The sequence below is a fragment of the Macrobrachium rosenbergii genome, chromosome 44 (genome assembly GCF_040412425.1).
Source record: "Macrobrachium rosenbergii isolate ZJJX-2024 chromosome 44, ASM4041242v1, whole genome shotgun sequence".
Classification (NCBI taxonomy): Eukaryota; Metazoa; Arthropoda; class Malacostraca; order Decapoda; family Palaemonidae; genus Macrobrachium; species Macrobrachium rosenbergii.
Window position 1 is genome coordinate 11,293,046 of NC_089784.1, and position 20,834 is coordinate 11,313,879.

Here is a 20,834-nt window from a genome sequence, read left to right on the forward strand (position 1 = left end):
AAGACAAAGCGCAAAACAAATAATCAAGTGTAATCCAATACTAGTTCATTTCCCGAAACTTCGTGGTTCAATTGAAGCTTCGAGTTTGGAGGTTTTCAAGATTTACTTCACATTTCATGATCGTGTGGCATGACACACTATCTCACCCTACCAAGGTTTTAGTGCTTCTATTACTCGGACGCACAGCGTATTGGCTTTCACTTATATGTTCATTCGGTTGTTGCCTTATTCATCCTCTCATCATTATCATCAATATAATTAATATCACTCTACCTATTATATCCAACACAGTCTTTCCTCTCTTCTAATTCCTCAAGACCAATGGTAATGAAATCCTCCCATAAGAAAAGTACCATAAAATACGGTTACACTCCGTATTTCTTTTACAATATTCAGAGGATTACTAAACTACAAATTTATACACTATAGAAAATACAAACCGTTTAAAGTTATTAAAACCCCTTTAAAATGAGTAGATTTTCTTAATTTAAATCTGATTGATCAAAGGCATTACTGAGCCATTTCTAACGAAAATATTGGAGGTTCAAAGAGAAGAAACAAATTTACTGATAGATTAACGAATTTTATGCCCAGACGTCACCGTATTACGAGGCCGCATGCTCACAAGGCAGACGTTAAGGAATGCTGATAACCTCTGTGCTTGATCAAGGAAACGGTTTGTTATAACTAAGAATTTAAATAGGAGGTACATAATCAAAACAATTTACGGAGAAAATCAGTACAGAAAAATTGAATATAATGGAAATGCCCCTCAGAACAAATTAAAAAAAGAAAACCAGAAGGAAATATTTCATAGCCGTTTAATACTCAATAAATTTCGCTATGTGGTTTTATTTCCAGTCCCTCTTTGGTGCTTAGACAGTAAAACCATGAAACTGTTTTTATTGCTTGAAAACTAGCAGAGCGTCATAGAAAAGGGCGGAGAGAGAGAGAGAGAGAGAGAGAGAGAGAGAGAGAGAGAGAGAGAGAGAGAGAGAGAGAGAGAGAGAGAGAGAGAGAGTGGAAGGTTGAGGATGGGCTAAGGTCGTATGGAAGGTTAAAGAGTTTTAATAACTATGTATGATGGAAAAAAATCATGACTTTCTTTTACAAAACCTTTGAAATTGGAGATGAAACAGCTAACAGGGTTATCAGCTGCCTATGAACAAGGACTAAAGTCGGCGACCGAGGCTTATTATTTTCTTTTTTAGAAAGCCTAATGCACGTAAAATAACAATGCTCATTAATAAATATCATCAAATTTAACGTAATAGCTACATTTAAATATTTTGCTCTACATTTTTTCTACTTTTAATAATGGCGATAATCCATATCTCATCGTTCCACAGATACATCTAAATGCCATGATTTATTCTCAATGAATTTATGGCATTTCCTCATGGAAACATCATTTCTCCTTACAGACTGCCACATAACCCTATAAATCAACCATACATCTCTATCAGCTTTATCGGAAGTTTTCTTTGGACGAATTTCTTACATAAGCTTCATGTTTATAATTCTTCATTATGAATTTCTGTCCATTACCACATCATAACATGCGACCTCACAACACTCAAGAAAAGTCTTTTTTTATCCTCATCTTTAAAAAACTGTTCTTCATATTCTTCCATAAAGCTTTGATGTACAAGTCATCTTCCGTACGCAAATATCAATATCCTGCTTTCTATAAGCCTTTTATCGTATGCCTCATTTTCTCTCATACAGCTTGACCTGACTTCTTTCCCAGTAGGCTAGACAGCTTGCATTTAATTTTCCATACCTCTTTATACACACACACACACATATATATATATATATATATATATATATATATATATATATATATATATATATATATATATATATATATATATATATATATATATATATATATATACATATATACACAGTCAGTCGTTTCTCCTAATAGGAAGTAGCTCCCAAGAAAAGATAATTCAAGGATCACTAACACATTCACACTTAGACCACTGATTCGTGGATGAGCCACATGTGCAGAGATTTCCACAACACTAGCTGCTTCACATATACCGTAACATGAAAGGGATAGATAAATGTCGAGTGGGAAGCGGACTGGAAGAAATATTCAAGGAGAGATAGAGAGAGAAAGATTCGGGGAGTGGGGGTTTGTAGGCACCCTTTGTGTGGGAACATTCCAGTTAAAATGACACATGAAGAAATAAAAAAGAAAGAGAGAAAAACGTGGATGCAAAAAGGAAGAAGAAGAAAAAAAGAAAGAGTGCGATGGGGAAGAAATCCAGATGGGCAAAGGTAGAGAACCCAGATTGGATGGAACCTCGTAAATTCGCACGATTTCCCTTGAAAATTGCTCCCATCTCTAACATGATTTCTTAACATTTTTCTCTTTTTCTTTTCTTTTTCTGTTACGGTTTGCTTCAGTCACTATTTTAATTAACTGAAAAAACGAGTAATTTCTAATACAATATAAATAAATATACGCACGTAAGTCAAGTGGCGGTAAACATGACCAATTTTGGAGAAGGAATTTCGTTACGCAGAGCATCACCAGAGACCAACCATATTGGAAAACCAAATGGATCTCTGGTTGATAAAACTTCAGCAACTACACAATTATATTTACTATACACAAAAAAGGGGCATTTCAAATTCTAACATATACTGTCGGAAATGAGAAAGGGAACTGAATAAGTTCAAAGGTTAGGTTCTGTAATGAAAGATGAAAAACGGAAGGTTCAAGAAGGATGGAAGAGCAAAAGTTGAAAATTATGGCGAATGAGTAAAGCGGTGAATCAGAGACCAAGAGAGCTAAGGATGGCAGAGGGAAATCTGCTAATGTGTAATATAAGAAATGTGGCTGAAGAGGCAAAAGTTGTAAAGTATGAAAGGAGTGTTGAGGCAACTTCGGATTTTGGAAGAATATAGTGGGAGTTGGGTTTGAAAAGAAGAATGCTAGAAGCCCCAGGGATTAACTGTCTGCGTAGTATATTTGGAATAAGGAAGGTAGAAAGGAATGAGTATAGTAGAGAAGTGGTATAACTGAATGATCGGCTCTTGGAAACTATGTTAAGATTACCGTACGTGATAAGATGGTTGGAAGAAGAGGGAGGTAAGACAGATATATACCACTATGTTGACAAACTTGAAGAAGTGTTAGAAAAAAAAACCGTACCTAGGAGACGTGAGAATGCATTTATGATACAATAAAGTGTCTTTTCAACTCTATCTTTTGACCTTAACTGGGTAAAACCGTGAGTTGCCGCCCACTCGGTCATTGTACCAAAACGATTTCTTCTTATCTTGATTTGCTTGTTTCGCTTTTGCTCAAGGTCCTTAACTTTCCAGCTTTAACTCCGCCTCTGATATTCAAGATATCTTTTATCTAATGTCCCTCTATGCTTTTGGTTAGCTCTTAATTTCATGACTAGTAAAACAATGGATATGCGCGTGCTCTTGAATGAAATAGTACGAGCAAGTATGATTGTATCAATAGAATATAATGTAAAATACCATTTTACATTATATACTATTTATCCAAACGAAGAAACTCGACAGTAGTCCACATAATATGAAACTTTGGTTCATGGACTGATGGATAAAGTCAAGCAAAATTATATCTTGCTTTCAATTCTTTAAATAAACGAGGATAGCACAATCTTTTCCAAATAAATAGCGAACGTTTAGCGTTAACAATGTTTTATTTCATCAAAAATTACTTAAATGTGAAGTAATAATTTTATATCATGGTTAACATGAATTTTTTCATCCAATACCACGGCTAAGAAAGAATGGACAGGATACATCGTTTTCAAGAACATCTGAATCCAGCATGAATCTGATCACTCTCACCTATATAACTGTAGCCCTACCGTTCATAATCATTTTACAACTAAAATCTTATTTATTGATGGTCCACATCTGTATAAATGAAAATTTCTCGTCTACAATTAGATTCAGTAACCTTGTTCATCTCATGTCATCCTTTATCTTGAACTCTAAGACATCCAAATCTTGAATCTAAAATCTTTCTCTCATTAACGTCAATGTCTCGTTGCTCTCCTTACCTCAATTGCTCTTGACAACTGGTGAACAGTGCTTCAAAACCCGACTTTAACTCGCAAACCTAATTTCAGACTTTGCATTCATGTAGTCACTGCTTAGGAATTGTGAGAACAGATATTTAAATATTATAAATACATTGTATACAGCTATCAATCAATATCGACTCCTTTGAGCTTCCTGTGATATGTTATCAGTAAAAAAAGGTGAGAAAAGTCTACAAGAACCATAAAAGAGAATTTGATTTGTAAAATCAAATTTACTCTCTAGGCACATTTTTTTTTCAGACGAAGAAAGGAAAAAAATCGAGCTATTATCGCCAGCAGTAAAAGAAAAATCAAAAGGCAATGCCCACATGTTTCTCGCTCCCTGTCACCCAAAAAGGCAAAGAAAAAATAAGCAAAAAGTGAAAGCAAAGTTCCTTGACAACTCTGCGAATTGGACCCGTCCTTCTAAAAGAACAGAGAGAGAGAGAGAGAGAGAGAGAGAGAGAGAGAGAGAGAGAGAGAGAGAGAGAGAGAGAGAGAGATGAAAAACATTTCTGGAATTCTCTTGGCCTTTTTTATTGAGTTTTCAATGGGCCCCCTACCAAAAGATTTCATTTTAACTACTTTCTTCAAAACAGAGGCACCAAATACAACGCAACTATAAACATAGCAAACATTCAGAAAAACGTGAACATTTAGGAATAATCGCCTCCACAACCAAAGGCATATTCTTAAAAGTTTTTGTATTTTTATATATGTATATATGTGTAATATATATATACTGTAATATATATATATATATATAGAATGTATACACACACATAATACATATATACATATATATATATATATATATATTATATAAAATGTTTGAGGACTCTTTTTCTATGGCTATAGCAACCACCTTAGGATTGTACTCTGCATTTTCATTTCCATTTCTTATATATAATATAAACCGCATGAATATCATATCAATCTCTAAATGCTACTCAAAATTTAAAAAATATACATACATAATTGCACACCCATGCATAAATCTTTATTTATAACAAAGTAACTCATTTCTTATACCTCAATGGTCTAATTATGTTTCCATATACAAAATATTTCCAGAGACTAATGGGCAATTGTGTTCTGCATATTCATTTTCATACTTATGGAGTTATCATATATGATAGATCAAACACACATGACATATCATATCAATCTCTAATATGCTATATAAATATTTAAAAATATATATATACATATATATATATATATATATGCATAAATCTTTATTTATATATATATATATAACTATATTAAATCTGTAAACATCAATTATTATACACACACGACCGTAATCATTACACATATTAAAAGAAGTAACATCACTTAATATGTCAAGATATTTGATTCCCCGATGCATTTTACAGTGAAAATGAAATATAAAAAAGAACCCCAGTCAATTACTGAAGCAACTAGCAACTATAATTTAATCTTGGAAACAATAAATACTGACAGGAGAGCAAAAGAGAAGAAGAATTTCCTTTAATTTGGGGAACTCGTTTCGTCTGCCGACAGACAGCGTTCCTTGAAGAAGCAAGTAAAGGCAATTCAGTAAGTCAACCGCCAACAGCTGATGACATGTGGAAAATAATGAACGAAGTATTTCGAAGTTGTACAATAAACATTTACACATAGGAGCTCTTGAATCATGGCAGGACTGATGGGGGGGGGAGGGGTCGCAAAGACATGTCGATAATTGAAACTCCGTCCTCTGTCTAATTAACAAATTAAAAAATCAATTTAAGCAGTGAAAGCAATAGTTTTCGTTAAATGCTGAGTGAACGATACCAAGTCAGCCGGTCATCGGAATTTCATTTCTACCACAGTTCTGCTATCCCAGATTAAGCGCTGACGGGTTAAGGTAAAATGTAATTACATTTCAATGGAGAGACCAGTACGGTTCCTTATTATTCTATCACATCTCCCAGCAATCTGATCGTGCGTGCCAACAGATATGCATGCCTTCGTCTTTTTCTCTAAGATGGCCATCCATGAAGAATTTCATAAAAATGCACACTGAGATGACACCCAGAATCCGATGATTTGATTCAAAATCCCATGAACATTTTCAACAGAAAAGTTTACTACTAAATCATTTAACGTTCTAGGAAGATGTATAACGGTTACTTTCCATGTACCATTTTCACGAAGATAACTGCACTGCATTTAATTAAAAACTGATTCTTAAAAAGGATACAATTCATTAAAAATAAGAAACAATACCATTTACGACAATTTTGTATGTTTGAAAGTTTTCTAGTATTTTTACATCCGGCGGCAGTATTTTTATTGCATCATTCCATTCCGTTATTTCAAGCTAAAGTCAAGATTTCCGATTCAGAAAAACAAAAACAACCTGACATTTATCTATTGCACATTCCGTTATTTCACCAACATACAGATAACAATCCAGTCTAAGACTTCCTCAATAAGGCACTTCCTAAACAGCATTATCATCCTCGACCCGGGTCTCTTAGAAAGCGCACCCACGAATTTACTTATCTTAGGCTTCTTGATTTAACCTGTACTATTCAGTGCTTGGGAACCCTTTTCCGTCATACTACATACCACCAATGGCACAAGACAGTTAAAATGAAAAGTGAAATGGTCTTACCTGAAAAGTCTCATACATTAACCTAAGACCTTATCGCTGGTGGGCTTTAAACTTTATCACGCCAGGATATAAAAAAAGAAAGAACACGAATAGGGTACTTTATCTTCGGTGAAACTTAAAAATTTTTTAACACTGCTTTGCTATGTAACTATTGTAACTTTTCCACTAACGCTGAGGAAGTAAGTTTTTCAAAAGGTGATAGGATATTTGTTAAAATTTCGCTTATCACCGAAATCGTCATTAACTACATCTGTTCATAACACTACATACAATACATATAATACATGCATAACATCATAAGAATAAATATTAATGCAAAGAATACAATCCAAATTACCCCAAAAGTACTCTGAATTTTTTTATTATGTACAGGAACAGAATCCGCAAATCATGACTCTACTCACCATCTTTCTTGTAGTAGAGAATCTCCACGTTCTTCTCTTGGGCGGTGGCCAGGGCATCCCTGAGTTCCTGAGCTGCTAATTTGGATGTCATGGGTCCATGCAGGAAGTCACACGTGCAAGGGCACTGCATGACATCCGCACGAGAGAACCCAGACATCCGGCAAAAGCCCTCATTCACAAAGATCACCCCACAGTCATGTTGGGCGTTGGCTACCACAAAGGCACGATCTGTGAAGAAGTAAAAAAGAAGTTTAATTTAATGTAAAGACTGCTATGTGGGTATATAAAAGATTCACATACGCACACAAACATTTCATCTTACAGAGGGGGGGTTCTTGGCTCCAGAAGTTGTTGACCTTCCGGTTTCATCATGTCACCTGGGATGATTTTGCTGGCAAATAACTCATTTCCACACACACACACACACACACACACACACACACACACACACACACACACACACATATATATATATATATATATATATATATATATATATATATATATATATATATATATATATATATTTACATTGGAGTATCGTTAGCAACATGAAAGACTTAAAATACGAAGATGATGCTGTTTTGAACAACAAAAATTTTACAAAGCTTGCTTAATAGAATACATCAAATATTTAGACATGAGACCAAAGGTAAATCTAAGAAGAAAAGATAATTAGAGCAAACTAAACACAACGAAATGAACGAATAATTGAAGATGCATCTTTCAAATACGTAGGGGACAATGATTTCCATAACTGGTTTTCTCACGGTGAAATTTGGCGAGACTTGCAAGCAAGAGTAAGATTTACTTCAAGCTGGTGTAAGCATTTCAATAAGCACATCGATCATGGTACAGCATGCGGCAAAAGTCGTGTGACCCAATTTCAGTGATTTTCGTTCGAAAGTCACTAACTGGCAACTTTTAACTTTAAATTTCTAATGATGCTGCACTGACTTGCAACTCTTACCTTCTTCACATTTCTAATGAAGCTAAGCTGCAATTACAAAGCATTTTGCAACTTCACTCAAAAAAAAAGATACAGTTCATTAAGCATGGTTTTAGCAGCTACATCATTATAAAAACATCAACACAGTAATTTTTAATTATGACGAATATGAAAAGACGTAAATACTTAATGCATTTAACGTAATGAACGTATCGGAGATGTAGTTGTGAGCGTGGTCTAACCAGGGGTCAAGTGTTTAAATGGCTCAGTTTGCCTCCCCTCGCCTTACCCGTAGGCCAAGTACACTTCGCACTTCTCGATACTATTATTAAGCCTACAGGCCTACGAAGAAAATAATGACAGAAGTATACCACACGAAGACTGGGGAGGAATTTCACAAATCTTGCTTTATGGTCTTACAGACATCCTTTATAAGTTACAAAGATTTGATGCCACTATATATTGTTGCTATTTGAAATATGGCCTTGTCTGTTATAAAGCCAATAGCATAGGCTTAGATTCCAGAGCTATATTATTATTATTATTATTATTATTATTATTTATAATACGTTGTTGTTGTTGTCATTCTGTAGAATCTGAACACGATAGGTGTGACTGGTAATGTCCGACCTGATTATACTGTAGTCTTCCATTCCTAAAGTAAAATAATAAAAATTTAGAATTAACTGTATTTCTAATAGTAAATATTACTCTCCACTTCGCTTACTTATTTACTTATTTATTACTTTTGTTCTTCAAAATGAAGAGACCCCTTGGGAGACTTCCTGTAGATCTATGTAGCCTTGGCTACAGCCTAAGCTATGACTTGTAATAATTTTTTGCATGTATCAAAATCAAGAGCCTGACTAACATTTGCTTTATACACAAAATTACAAAAGCGAAAAGAGGTAATAACTTTGAATTCATATCCCAAATGCATCAATCTTCATCATTAGACTACGCTCTCCTTAACTTTTCTTTTTCACTCCATCGCGACGTCCTCTTTCAGAGTTTCACTGTACCCAGACTGACGATTCCAGGACTCACGGGAGTCACGGTGAGGCGAGGGATTCATGCTACAGAAAAGTGCTTAGTTTTCGTTCTGAAATATTAATGTAGCATGAAATATTTTTGTTTTTCACAATCCAATATATTTCAATGATGAGATTCTACATAACAATTGACCAACTTTTCCTCATACATACACATGTTTACAAAGTAAAATATAAGATTTAATACTAAGTGGCAGCTTAAGAGCAACGCTTGTCCAGTACAAAAATGAAAAAAGTCGCATGACTTTTGTTGCATACTATACGACAATGAGACGATATCTCAAAGGTCTTGACGACCTCCGCACTAGAAACAAAACTCTACGCACATCTTATCTAATCTAGGCAATAAACCAACGAATACTTGGAATCGCGCAAACATTATATGCTTTACTTAACAAACTTTTTAAAAGCAAGCATAACTTCACTCACCCTTGAAAGAGAAACTTCTTTGGCTACCCCGAATTGGGAGCGAAAGTTGATAGTCGAGCAAAAAGTTTATGGTTTATTTTCAGACTTCGTAAGGCGGGCATTATCATACGACTCACGAGGATACAGTTACTAACATCACTGGATTCATGCAATTAATATAAAAGTAAATGTCAGGAATTTGATTCATGGTCATGGAAATGCGAAATTTCTACGTTAGTCATTCGTATAAATAATCATATTCTGCGCAGTGGAATAATGATCATAATATGATTCACAAGAGAAAAACCGTCATCCTAGAGATCCTGAACGCGGAATATCAACTTCATCATCGGGGATTTTTTCATAATTCGTGTGAGATGCAAAACCCATCCAATGACATGAGTTCTGAGAGTAGTGATGAAGCAGTGCATCTCCCCTACCGATTTCCGATAAACTCCTCTCTTTCTAAAAGCATTCACTAATAAAATGTTGCTGATGCCATGTTTCTTACAAAAGCAAACAGCGATTTTCACTCGGAGAGATGAATTTATGAAACAAAGCTACAGATGGCAGCTGTTTCTAGTGAGCACGCCATAGTCAAAATCACAGATACTAACCTTCTTGTCATCTGAAAGGGTTTCGACTGTAAATTATAAAGGCACTAATAGTCTTTACAGCGCAAAAGTTATGACCAAATTCTACGGAAGTCGAAGCTATACCTTCACCTTTGGCAGACCGCTAAAAGTAATGAGACCCAGTGACAGAACAAACAGACGATCTTCCATCATATATATCTATACTTACTCCAATGAATTTGACTGATATCCTTCATTTAAATCATGTATAACTGGTTGCGCCCACAATTTAAGTGTGGCAAACACAGACTGACACGCTGATAATCTCCATTCATCCACATCAATGATGATAGTCTACCTTTGTGACAACAAAGTCACTGAGACTAAAGCACTGAAAAACTGCCTTTTGGATAAACAGATGAACAGACCCTGCCTTTGTTTCCAGTTTGACTGAAATCACTTCAGTGGTGTGGGAATAGTTGAAATGGCTGTAACTGAGACAGACAATAACACACATACAGCCACACAGCCGATCTTCCTTCATGCACATCTATGCACAATGGTTTACTTTTGTATGAGGCTGAAGAGAAATCTCTACAACGATGAAGGAGTTACCATGAAAATGTGAGCATGACACCCAACTGATAGACAGTTAAGTGTGCGATCTCCTTTCATGCACATATATCCATAACTGAAGTCTCGTTAAGTGTATAGTAGAAGTTGATACAACAAGCTATGTGTGACCGCCCCGCTGACGGACAGCTATGTGGATGTTCTCTCTTCATGTACATTTATACATATTTGTCTATCATTGTACGGTACCTTGTTTGCCAAAAAAAATCCCTTCAACAACGTAGGAATTGTGATGACAAAATAAGTGTTGACACATAAACAATGGACAGTTACACAGAAAGACAAACGTCCTGTTTCCATTTTGCATATCTGTGCATGACTGTCTATCTATGTATCAAGTGTGAGTGAAATTCCATCAACAGTGAAGGAGTTGCCATGACAAGGTAAGCGTAACAGACAGAGAGACGGACAGTTTCCCATTTATCCATGATGATCTACTTTGATTGAAATCCCTTCAGTTGTGTAAGAAGTGTTGGATGAAGAGGTAAATTTGACAGATAAACTGACAGACAAACGGGTGATCTCCCTTCACGCTCACCTAATTTATACTGGTTACCTTTGCAATAGGCTAATTGGAATCCCTTCGGCCGTGAAGGAGGTAACTTGTCACAAAACGACGAAAACCATAGTCGGTACAAGATTTATTGATTGATTTATGACTACTACAACCGGCGTCAAAACACCTACGTTATTGGCGCCGTATTTAAATTAAATAGGACACTAAACGGATAAATAAATTTAAAAAGGGTTTCATATAAGAAATATCTAAAAATATATAATCTAATCATATCTGTAAATTCATATATGCTATACAGTATATGCATACTCATTGCGTATACAGCCTAAGTTTTGTTGATGAGGCCCACCTCCCTCACAAAGATATATAACTGCTCTATATTACAATCCTCACCGAGGATTGTAACTAGGATAAAATGCCCTTCTCTGTCACGTCCCCAAGACAGGAACCTACATCTCAAATTCCCAAAACTGGGACATTCGACCAACAGTCAAGGGCACAATACCGTCATCGCAAAATGGAGGATTTTCACTGGACACCAAGAACCCATGAGTTAGTCTTGTATGTCCAATCCTCAGCCTGCACAACATCGTTTTTTGTCTCCTTGGCATATAAGAATATGACTAAGGAAACACTGATGACTTAATACTGCGCATTTTGGTTCGTTAAAACGTTTTCCCAAAGGGACTGCCAGAACTTTTTAATTTTCTGATCTACTAAAGGATACACATCCCGATGTAGTACTAGACATCTTCTGGGTTCTGGGGAAGTGGCTGATGACTTAGCAGTTGAGCAGCTACCTCGTTCCCAACCACCCCAACATGGGAAGGCAACCAGCATAACTTTACTTCTGTACCTCTTTTTTTTTTTTTCACTAAAAGCAGCCACTTCAATAACTCTAAAACCAAAGGGTTTAAAGAGTTAAAAGAACAGTATAGTTGCTAACGTAAGAAGCAAACATTTTCAAATACACTCAAAATATGACAAAACTTGAGACATTAAAACCCTAAAAATGAGTAAGTTGTACACATAATTTCAATACTTATCATTCATGAAAAGAGAAGAAACGTATTCACAGATAGAGGCTGCCTACAATTTTCTTCGTTCAAAACTGTAAGTCCATCGGAAATTAGGAAAGAACAATTTTATGTACGAATCATTATTTGTAAATGAAGTTATCTAAATTACGAGGGGTATGTGATCAAGTTAATATACTAAACGGCTTCCATTAATCAAAGACATCCCGTGTCGAGATATGAATCTTCAGAAGTGTAGAATTGCAGTTCCTACTACTTCCTGAATTATCAGGAAGAGTACTAACATTTAATCTAAAACAAAAATATTCTTTTGGAATTTGTGTGGTATACCATGACATTATCGTCAGCCGTGCTGCGGTCCCATATTAAGCCCATTTGGTCTACTTGAGCCTGGAATTAGGTATATAATAAGTCCACATGATTCTGAACAATGGAAACTGGAATAGTTGGGAAAACTAAAACACGAAGCTAAAAAATCTGTTTATATCACTTTCGTTCTTTCATCGTATATTGTATATCAACTAAATTACTTAAATACAAAATATACTGACCAACCATAAACACACGGACACACATCTGGTGTCCCAAATCGTTTAATTGTACAGTTGTCTTCAGCTTCGATCATAAAGAAGTCAGCATCCACAGCCATAAACAAAAGAAACTGGAGTACTTGACACGAAAGGAAGCCCATTTCATTAAAATGCTCCGCATGGAATACGCCAGTGACACAGGTATTGACGCCAACGACGCCCTCAAACTGCCTAATAAGGCACGTTGGGGTTTAAAGGTTGGGGGAATGGATAGGATATGGGTAGGGAGAGATCCAGGGTGTGGGGAGGAGGAATAATAAACTTCCTTCATGGACTCACAGCAACGTCAGCAGAATCCGAAATGATCTGGAGACCTCATACACAACCCCCACCCTTACCCTCTTCTCATAATAGCCAATACAGTCCCCAGGGCGTAAATGGTGGAGTACATTTTTTTTTTTTTTTACTTTAGTCCTCTTCTGCTTGAGTCTTCCTTCTCCAGAGTTAGTTTATTTTTATCTCCTCTGTAAGGATTCTGATAATTTCCGAAAGTAATTCTGGGCAAAGACATAACCGTTTCTTAACAAAATCAAGGTTTTCCACGTACGATAATCGAAAAAGTCACTGAGACTATCAGCATATAAATACTGGTAGTATGCATGAGCCAGAATTTAAATAACACTTCCTATTATTAAAAATATATACTGGTCGTATGCAAGAACTAACATTTAAATAACACTTCCCTATTATGAAAACTACTTTAGGATCTACGTTTATGCAATCATTTCAGTAGAGAACAGAACTAGCTTACAAATAATAATTGCAGCAAGAGCTAAAAAAAAAACACAACGATTAAATTAATAATTGAAAATGAAATTGTGATAAATTCATTTATGCAAGTCCTATTCTGTACATCTTACTCAGTATTTATCTTTTACGAGTGTAAACATACATCGTGTAAAGATGTGTTGACACTGCTAAACAAAGTGATTTTAGTTAGCAGATCTTGCACTTGATAAACGGTACTCTGCTAAAACGAATCAGATCAATAAGCAACATCAGCGCAAACACACACCCACATATACATATGTTCTATATATGTCATGTATGTATGTATGTATGTATGTATGTATGTATGTATGTATGTATGTATGTGTATATATATGTATATATATGTATTTATATACGTATATATATACACATATATATATACTGTATATAAACGATCTAAAGTCAAAATTATATTTACCCGTCTTTGGAGAATTTATCATTCGATACTCGCCTGTCTGTGCATGCACTACGATCGAATGGGTTTCCCCCAAAAGTATTGCTGTTAAATTTTGAGACAAATAGTCCATTTTGGTGCCAAGTACAGATGGAGTGTCTGCACATAAATACAAAAGCCCAAGTGCCTGTTTGCCTGATAAAAAAAAACTTATCCTGTAGTCCTATTATAAGTTCCTAATCTCTAATTTTTATCTGTCTATCTAAAATATCTGCAGAGCGAGGGTGATAAGTTTCGAGTTTCCATTCGATTTGGTTACATCAACCAAGAAAACACATTGAAAACTCAAGTGCAACCCTCACATAAACACAACAAGTAGTCAACTATGAATCCCTAATACTCATTCCTGTTTCAATAGAAACGGTCCAGAAACATAGGGCTAAAAAAAAATCATCAAAGCCATAGTGAAAATTCTCTTATTCAATCTTTACTTGACATACTATAACTTAATGCGTTCTAAAACACGTTAAACATGTGTATTTTTCAACACAATTGGTTACTTGTGTAGCTGACATAAGCTTGGGTGCAATACTCCTGAAATCCTGCAATGACAGGCAAACAGATGGTCTCACTTTATGCACGTCCACACATAATGCTCTACCTTTACACAAAGTTAGACCGAAGGCCCCTCAGCCGTGTAGGAGGTTGTAGTGGCAAGGGCACTGAGGTAATGAAGTTATAGTGAATATCACTAACCTTTGGGTAACCTGATAGAATTTCATCAGTGTAGTATGAATACCAAACACAAAGCCTATATCTCTTAGGAGGAGCCCACACTACAGTACAACATGTCATACATTAGTTAGCAACTTGTGGCAAAGAATTCACAAACCGGTTGAACACTAGTTACAGACTTACTGGTACTCCTAACCAGAGCTTCCTACGATTATCTAGCATTTGCCAAAAACCAGTTCTCCACTCATGAGCGCTGACTTGACTTGCAGTAAAGTGGACACGCCATTATACTTCAAACATTTTGGGCAAACTTGAAGTTGTGCATAAACAAACGATCTCCCTTCACCCACATCTATGCATGATGGTCTACTTTTGTACCAAATTTCACTGAAATCCCTTTTACCAAGCAAGAGTTTGGATGACAAGGTAAACATGAAAATCACCACAACAGACACTTACACTGTTGGGCAAGCTGTCTTCTCACACTCCTCTGTGCGACGGCCCATCTTCATATTATCAAGTCTGATTGAAATACCTTCACCTACGTAGAGGGAGTTTCAAAAGCAAGATAAGTGTGAGATGCCCACATGTGGACACACTGACAGATCATCTCCTCTCATGCACATCTACGCCTGGCAGTCAACCTCTGAGCCAAGTTTGATTAATGAACAGACAAGAGTATAAAAAGATGCATGACCACCTTTCTTGCACATTTATGTACGATAGTTTAACTTCTGTTTCATATTTGACTAAAATTCCCACTTAAGATGTATGAATAGTTGCAATTACAAGGTGACTGTGACAGAAACACTGATAGACAGAAAAACAAGCAGACGTACAGTCATGCATATTTCATGAATATTTTATGTTTGATAGAAGAGAATAAAATATAGAATTTAGGCCAAAGGCCAAGCGCCGGGACCTATGAGGTCATTCAGGGATGAATGGGAAATTGACAGTAAGAAGGTTTGACAGATGCAACAGAAGGAAGGTTTTATAGTTGAACTATGAAACAACAGTTAGAGAGAGTGGAAAATCAGATGGAAGAGAATATCAACATAGGTACTGTAAAAGGAATGAAAAAGGTTACAGCTAGGGGCCGAAGGGACACTGCAAAGACCCCTAAGTAATGCCTACAGTGCACCACGTACGGTAAACATGACGGAGGCACTGAAAGAAACAGATAGACGTGCATATGGAGAAACAGATATATACATCTCCCTTCTTACATATCTATGCATGACGAATCACCTTGTACCAAGTTTGACTGAAATACCTACAAATGTGTATCAGGTGTTGGTATGGTAAGGCAGGTGTGATCTTCTTTTTAAGCAAGTCCATTTACCTCTGTACCAAGTTCCTTGCTGGGTGAGCGGGTTCCGTTCTCAGCTACCACTCTGTTGGTCGCGAGTTCGAATCTCCGACCGGCCAGTGAAGAACAAGAAGAATTTGTTTCTGGTGATAGAAATTCATTTCTCGCTATAATGTGGTTCGGATTCCACAATAAGCTGTACGTCCCGTTGCTAGGTAACCAATTGGTTCTTAGCCACGTAGAAATAAATCTAATCCTTCGGGCCAGCCCTAGGAGAGCTGTTAATCAGCTCAATGGTCTGGTTAAACTAAGATATACTTAACTTAACCTCTGTACCAAGTTTTACTGAACTATTTCAAACAAGTAGGAGGAGTCGCAATGACAACGCCATTATGTAAAAGCAAAGGATCTTCCATAATTAATTCCTGCATCGCCATTAAACGTTGCGACACCCTGTTGGACAGCCAGAGGAACAAAATAAGGGTATAACAACACTCCCCATACCCAACTTTGTCGGTAAAGGACTTATACCAGTGACATACATATACTGTATACCAAAAAAAATAATAATAATTTGGTACTAACTGGACAGTTTTAATTTTAAGTAACAGTAATGAAAAAGCTTTACATATAAAAATTTCATATCATTGCTGGTGAGTTTCACCTTGATACAAAAACCAATAGCAATGCCCACTTATCCTAAAACTTTTACTTTATGTCTCTCTCTCTCTCTCTCTCTCTCTCTCTCTCTCTCTCTCTCTCTCTCTCTCTCTCTCTCTCTCTCTCTCATATGAAAAAAATGGAGAAAGACCGGTTGGCGAGATCATACAAAAGGGCAGTTTTAGGACGAAGGTAGAGAAGATGACCTAGAAGGAACTTGGTAGATGGCGTGGAAGACACTATAGAGAGGAAGGGGCTCCTCATCCAGGAAGCAAGAGTGCGTCGAAGATTGGTGTGAAAGGCGCAGTGCGGCTAAGGTGAAAGTTTTCGCCATAGCAGTTCAACCATATCTTATATGGCAGTGACTTTGGGCATATTTTCTCTCTTATGCAATTTCTACTGAAGTCAATGGCACTGTTCACAGATACACTCTTCTTATCAAGACACTGAATCAGTTTATACTTCTTTTTCTCTTCTGGCAAGCTTCTCAAGAATAAGGAAAAATTATCCAAGATTCTTTCCATTTACTTTTTCTTTGTGTAGTCGACGGACCGTTTCCTCACCTATCGGCAACGTCATCAGGAATGGATTACAAATCTGCATGCAGACGTTTGAATTTTCAACATAACGTCATTGGGGTGCCGACTCTCTATTGGCCGGCGGGTCTCACACTCTTGCTGGCTGTGTGGGCGGCAGCATGGGCATTCCTGGTGCTCCGTATGATGTGTACTATGCATTGGCCTGCAGCCAAGGACGTGGGCAAGGACTCGATTCCCGTCTTTGGCCGATAGTCTTGATTTGCTTCGTTGTCGGTAGTCGTGTCTAGGGGTGTTCTGTCGCTCATGTTTCCCTTTGGATTTTCACGGATGTCCTGTGGTTTCCTTGAAGAAGGGAGAATGGAGTCTGTGTTCCACTGTATATTTAAAGCAGGCAGTTGTTGATTTATACTCACGGCTTCTGCTATTTGCTATCTGTGGAACAGGGCTTCTCTATGCACGATATCAGTGCTTTCTAATAATTCTTCTAGTGTCAGTTTACTGTACGGTCGTAGTTGTCTACATAGTGCTGAAATATTGCCCCTTGGTTGCGGTGAGCTTGCAATCGCCTGCGCAGAGTGGTAGTGGTGCGGCCTATATAATAATTGCTGAGGATTTGACATGTCCCTTCGGTACATGAAATCTGTTTACTATGTTGGTCGACTCACACATCTCAATACGGGGGTGGCGGTATTTCGCATTACAAGGTTGCTGACTCAGCTAATTAGGTTTCCGTTATTCAAAGTACTCAGCGACTGGAAACACAACTTCATTAAGAGTTGGTTCCAATGACAAATTCCATGGAATTTTATCCAAAATTCATATGTTAATCTAATAGCTTTTCAGTCAAAAATTCCACAAAATCTACATTCTAAACCCAGCGTGGTAGTCTCTCCCTCATGCAGTTAATAACAGAGGACCCATAATAAACAAAAAAATAAACGGAGTTGTTATTCATTCAGCCGCTGGGCCAATAATATATGTTTATTACCCTGACCACATACAGATCTCGTACCGATAATTATTAATTATCTGCGTTCAAATTCATTTCAATCAGCAAGACCTGTAAATTTTATAAATAATACTTTGATTGTATAACGACCATATCGAGTCATATTACCTCTAGCGACTGGTCGAATTCCAAATGCTATAACACCCTTATTACTCGATTAATAAGACTTACAAATACACTATAACCTTAATATTCTACCAAACGGGGTAATAACACACCCAGCTCACGCCTTCCCCATTTAATTTTCATACAATGTTTGGTAAAGGCTCAATTGATACATTTGTGCAATGTTTCGTAAAATGAATAAACTTCAAAAACCTGCCATTCCTTGCAAATAACGCAACAACCTACACTGAAAAAAAAAACATATGATACTTGTTTCCCATGCGTTTCTATAGTTTTTATCACGAATTATATACAGCGTTTTAAAATTGGAAGGGAAAAGCACCTTTAATTTTTTTTTTATTATGAGCAGAAAGGTAAGGTAATAATTCTGTCATGGATAAAGTATGTTATCACCTTCAAAAGAAAATGTTATATATATTCATCACTGAGATACACCTAATGACAAATTTTTTTTCGTATCGTTAGTCGTGATATTACGGAGTAAAGTTAAGTATACCTTAGTTGAACCAGACCACTGAGCTGATTACCAGCTCTCCTAAGGCTGGCCCGAAGGATTAGATTTGTTTTACGTGCCTAAGAACCAATTGGTTACCTAGCAACGGGACCTACAGCTTATTGTGGAATCCGAACCACACTATAACGAGAAATGAATTTCTATCTCCAGAAATAAATTCCTCTTATTCTTCATTGGCCGGTCGGAGAATCAAACGCGGGTCCAGCAGAGTGCTAGCTGAGAAAAAAATGAGCTTTCCGATAAATAAGAAATAGTATCATAAATCTCTCTCTCTCTCTCCTAACACATTATGACGCAACGTGACAGAATGAATCCTCGAGCTTTCCAATAAAGCAATAAGAGGTGACTTGGCACCTGGGCTATAAAGAAATATCTCGGGTGAAAAGCTATTGTCTGCCGACTATGAGTATGACAGTAAATATAAAAATTACAAAATGGAAGACTCAAAATACTTTTAAGTTTCATTTGCACACTACACACCCATCCTTCCTTACTGAAATATACATACAAATTCTCTCTCTCTCTCTCTCTCTCTCTCTCTCTCTCTCTCTCTCTCTCTCTCTCTCTCTCTCTCTCTCTCTCTCTCTCTCTATATATATATATATATATATATATATATATATATATATATATATATATATATATATATATATATATATATATATATATATATATATATATATATATATATATATATATATATATATATATATATAATGTGTGCGTGTGTGTTGAAGTATCCTCGTGGCCATTAACTTTCATCGATATATCAGGTGAGTGCGTTCATCATCATTACTATTAATATTAAGGTAAGTTCATTTATCATTATTATTGCTGTTATCAAGCTATTATGACAATCCAAGTTGCAAGCCTAATAGGAAAAGCAGAATACTGAAACCTCAAGCAATTATCGGGAAAGCTGCTCCATTACGGAAAAAGAATTTCACATACAAAGAATAAATAACGAAAGAGGTATAACAAATGAAAACAAATAAGACAAACAACAACATAAAGCAAACAGATACGAATATATACATACAACAGTAGATTATTTATTTATACATACATACATACATACATATATATATATATATATATATATATATATATATATATATATATATATATATATATATATATATATATATATATATATATATACAAATCGGAAAGAAAGAGAGAGAGAGAGAGAAAGAGAGAGAGAGAGAGAGAGAGAGAGAGAGAGAGTGCAGAGTCGACATCATTACAAATGGGGCCTTAGACCGAAATTTTACTTTGACTTTCAATGAAAAATTACAAAAGTTTCAAATCTGTTTCTTCAAGCTCTGCCAAACTAAAATATTGATTCGCTTTATACAACAGTGATTAAATCTTTTATTCAGCATGAATTATAAGCCGGATTTTAACTGAAAAATAATAAAAGTAAATAATTTGTGTGCAATACTTCCCCACAGCAACTGGGTCGACTACTACAGTAACTATCAATCATCATTCTAATTACCCGAGTGACACAGACTAATGCATTTTAAAATATACCAGTAACTGTAATCAAAGGTGATTCATCTTCAAAAATTATTAAGTCTGCGTTTTATCAGAGGTTATGGCATAAATTCTTTGTGGTATGATCAAGCACAAATATTCTGACATTCAAAGGCACATTGTCACAAAGGTCTGCACCTTTTTTTTTTACAAACATCTCCCCAAAGACAAATTCCTCCTTAAGGGACAGATACAAGTAAAAAAATGCGCAATCGAGTTTTCTGTACAGCCGCTACAGCGTATAATCAAGGCCACCGAAAATATAACTATCTTTCTGTGGTCTCTGTATGAGCCGCGGCCAATGAAACTTTCACCACGGCCCGATGGTGGCCTATCCTATATCGTCTCCCGAAGAACGA

General features: G+C 36.2%; 1 protein-coding gene across 1 annotated transcript in view; it reads right to left on the reverse strand.

Annotated features, from left to right (window-relative positions):
• LOC136829335 (potassium voltage-gated channel subfamily H member 2-like) overlaps positions 1-20,834 on the reverse strand; it is a 725,046-nt gene that overhangs the window by 453,774 nt on the left and 250,438 nt on the right. The window contains exon 3 of the mRNA XM_067087739.1: positions 7,116-7,343. Coding sequence (XP_066943840.1) covers positions 7,116-7,343 — 228 coding nt within the window. The remainder of the gene's footprint in view (positions 1-7,115; positions 7,344-20,834) is intronic.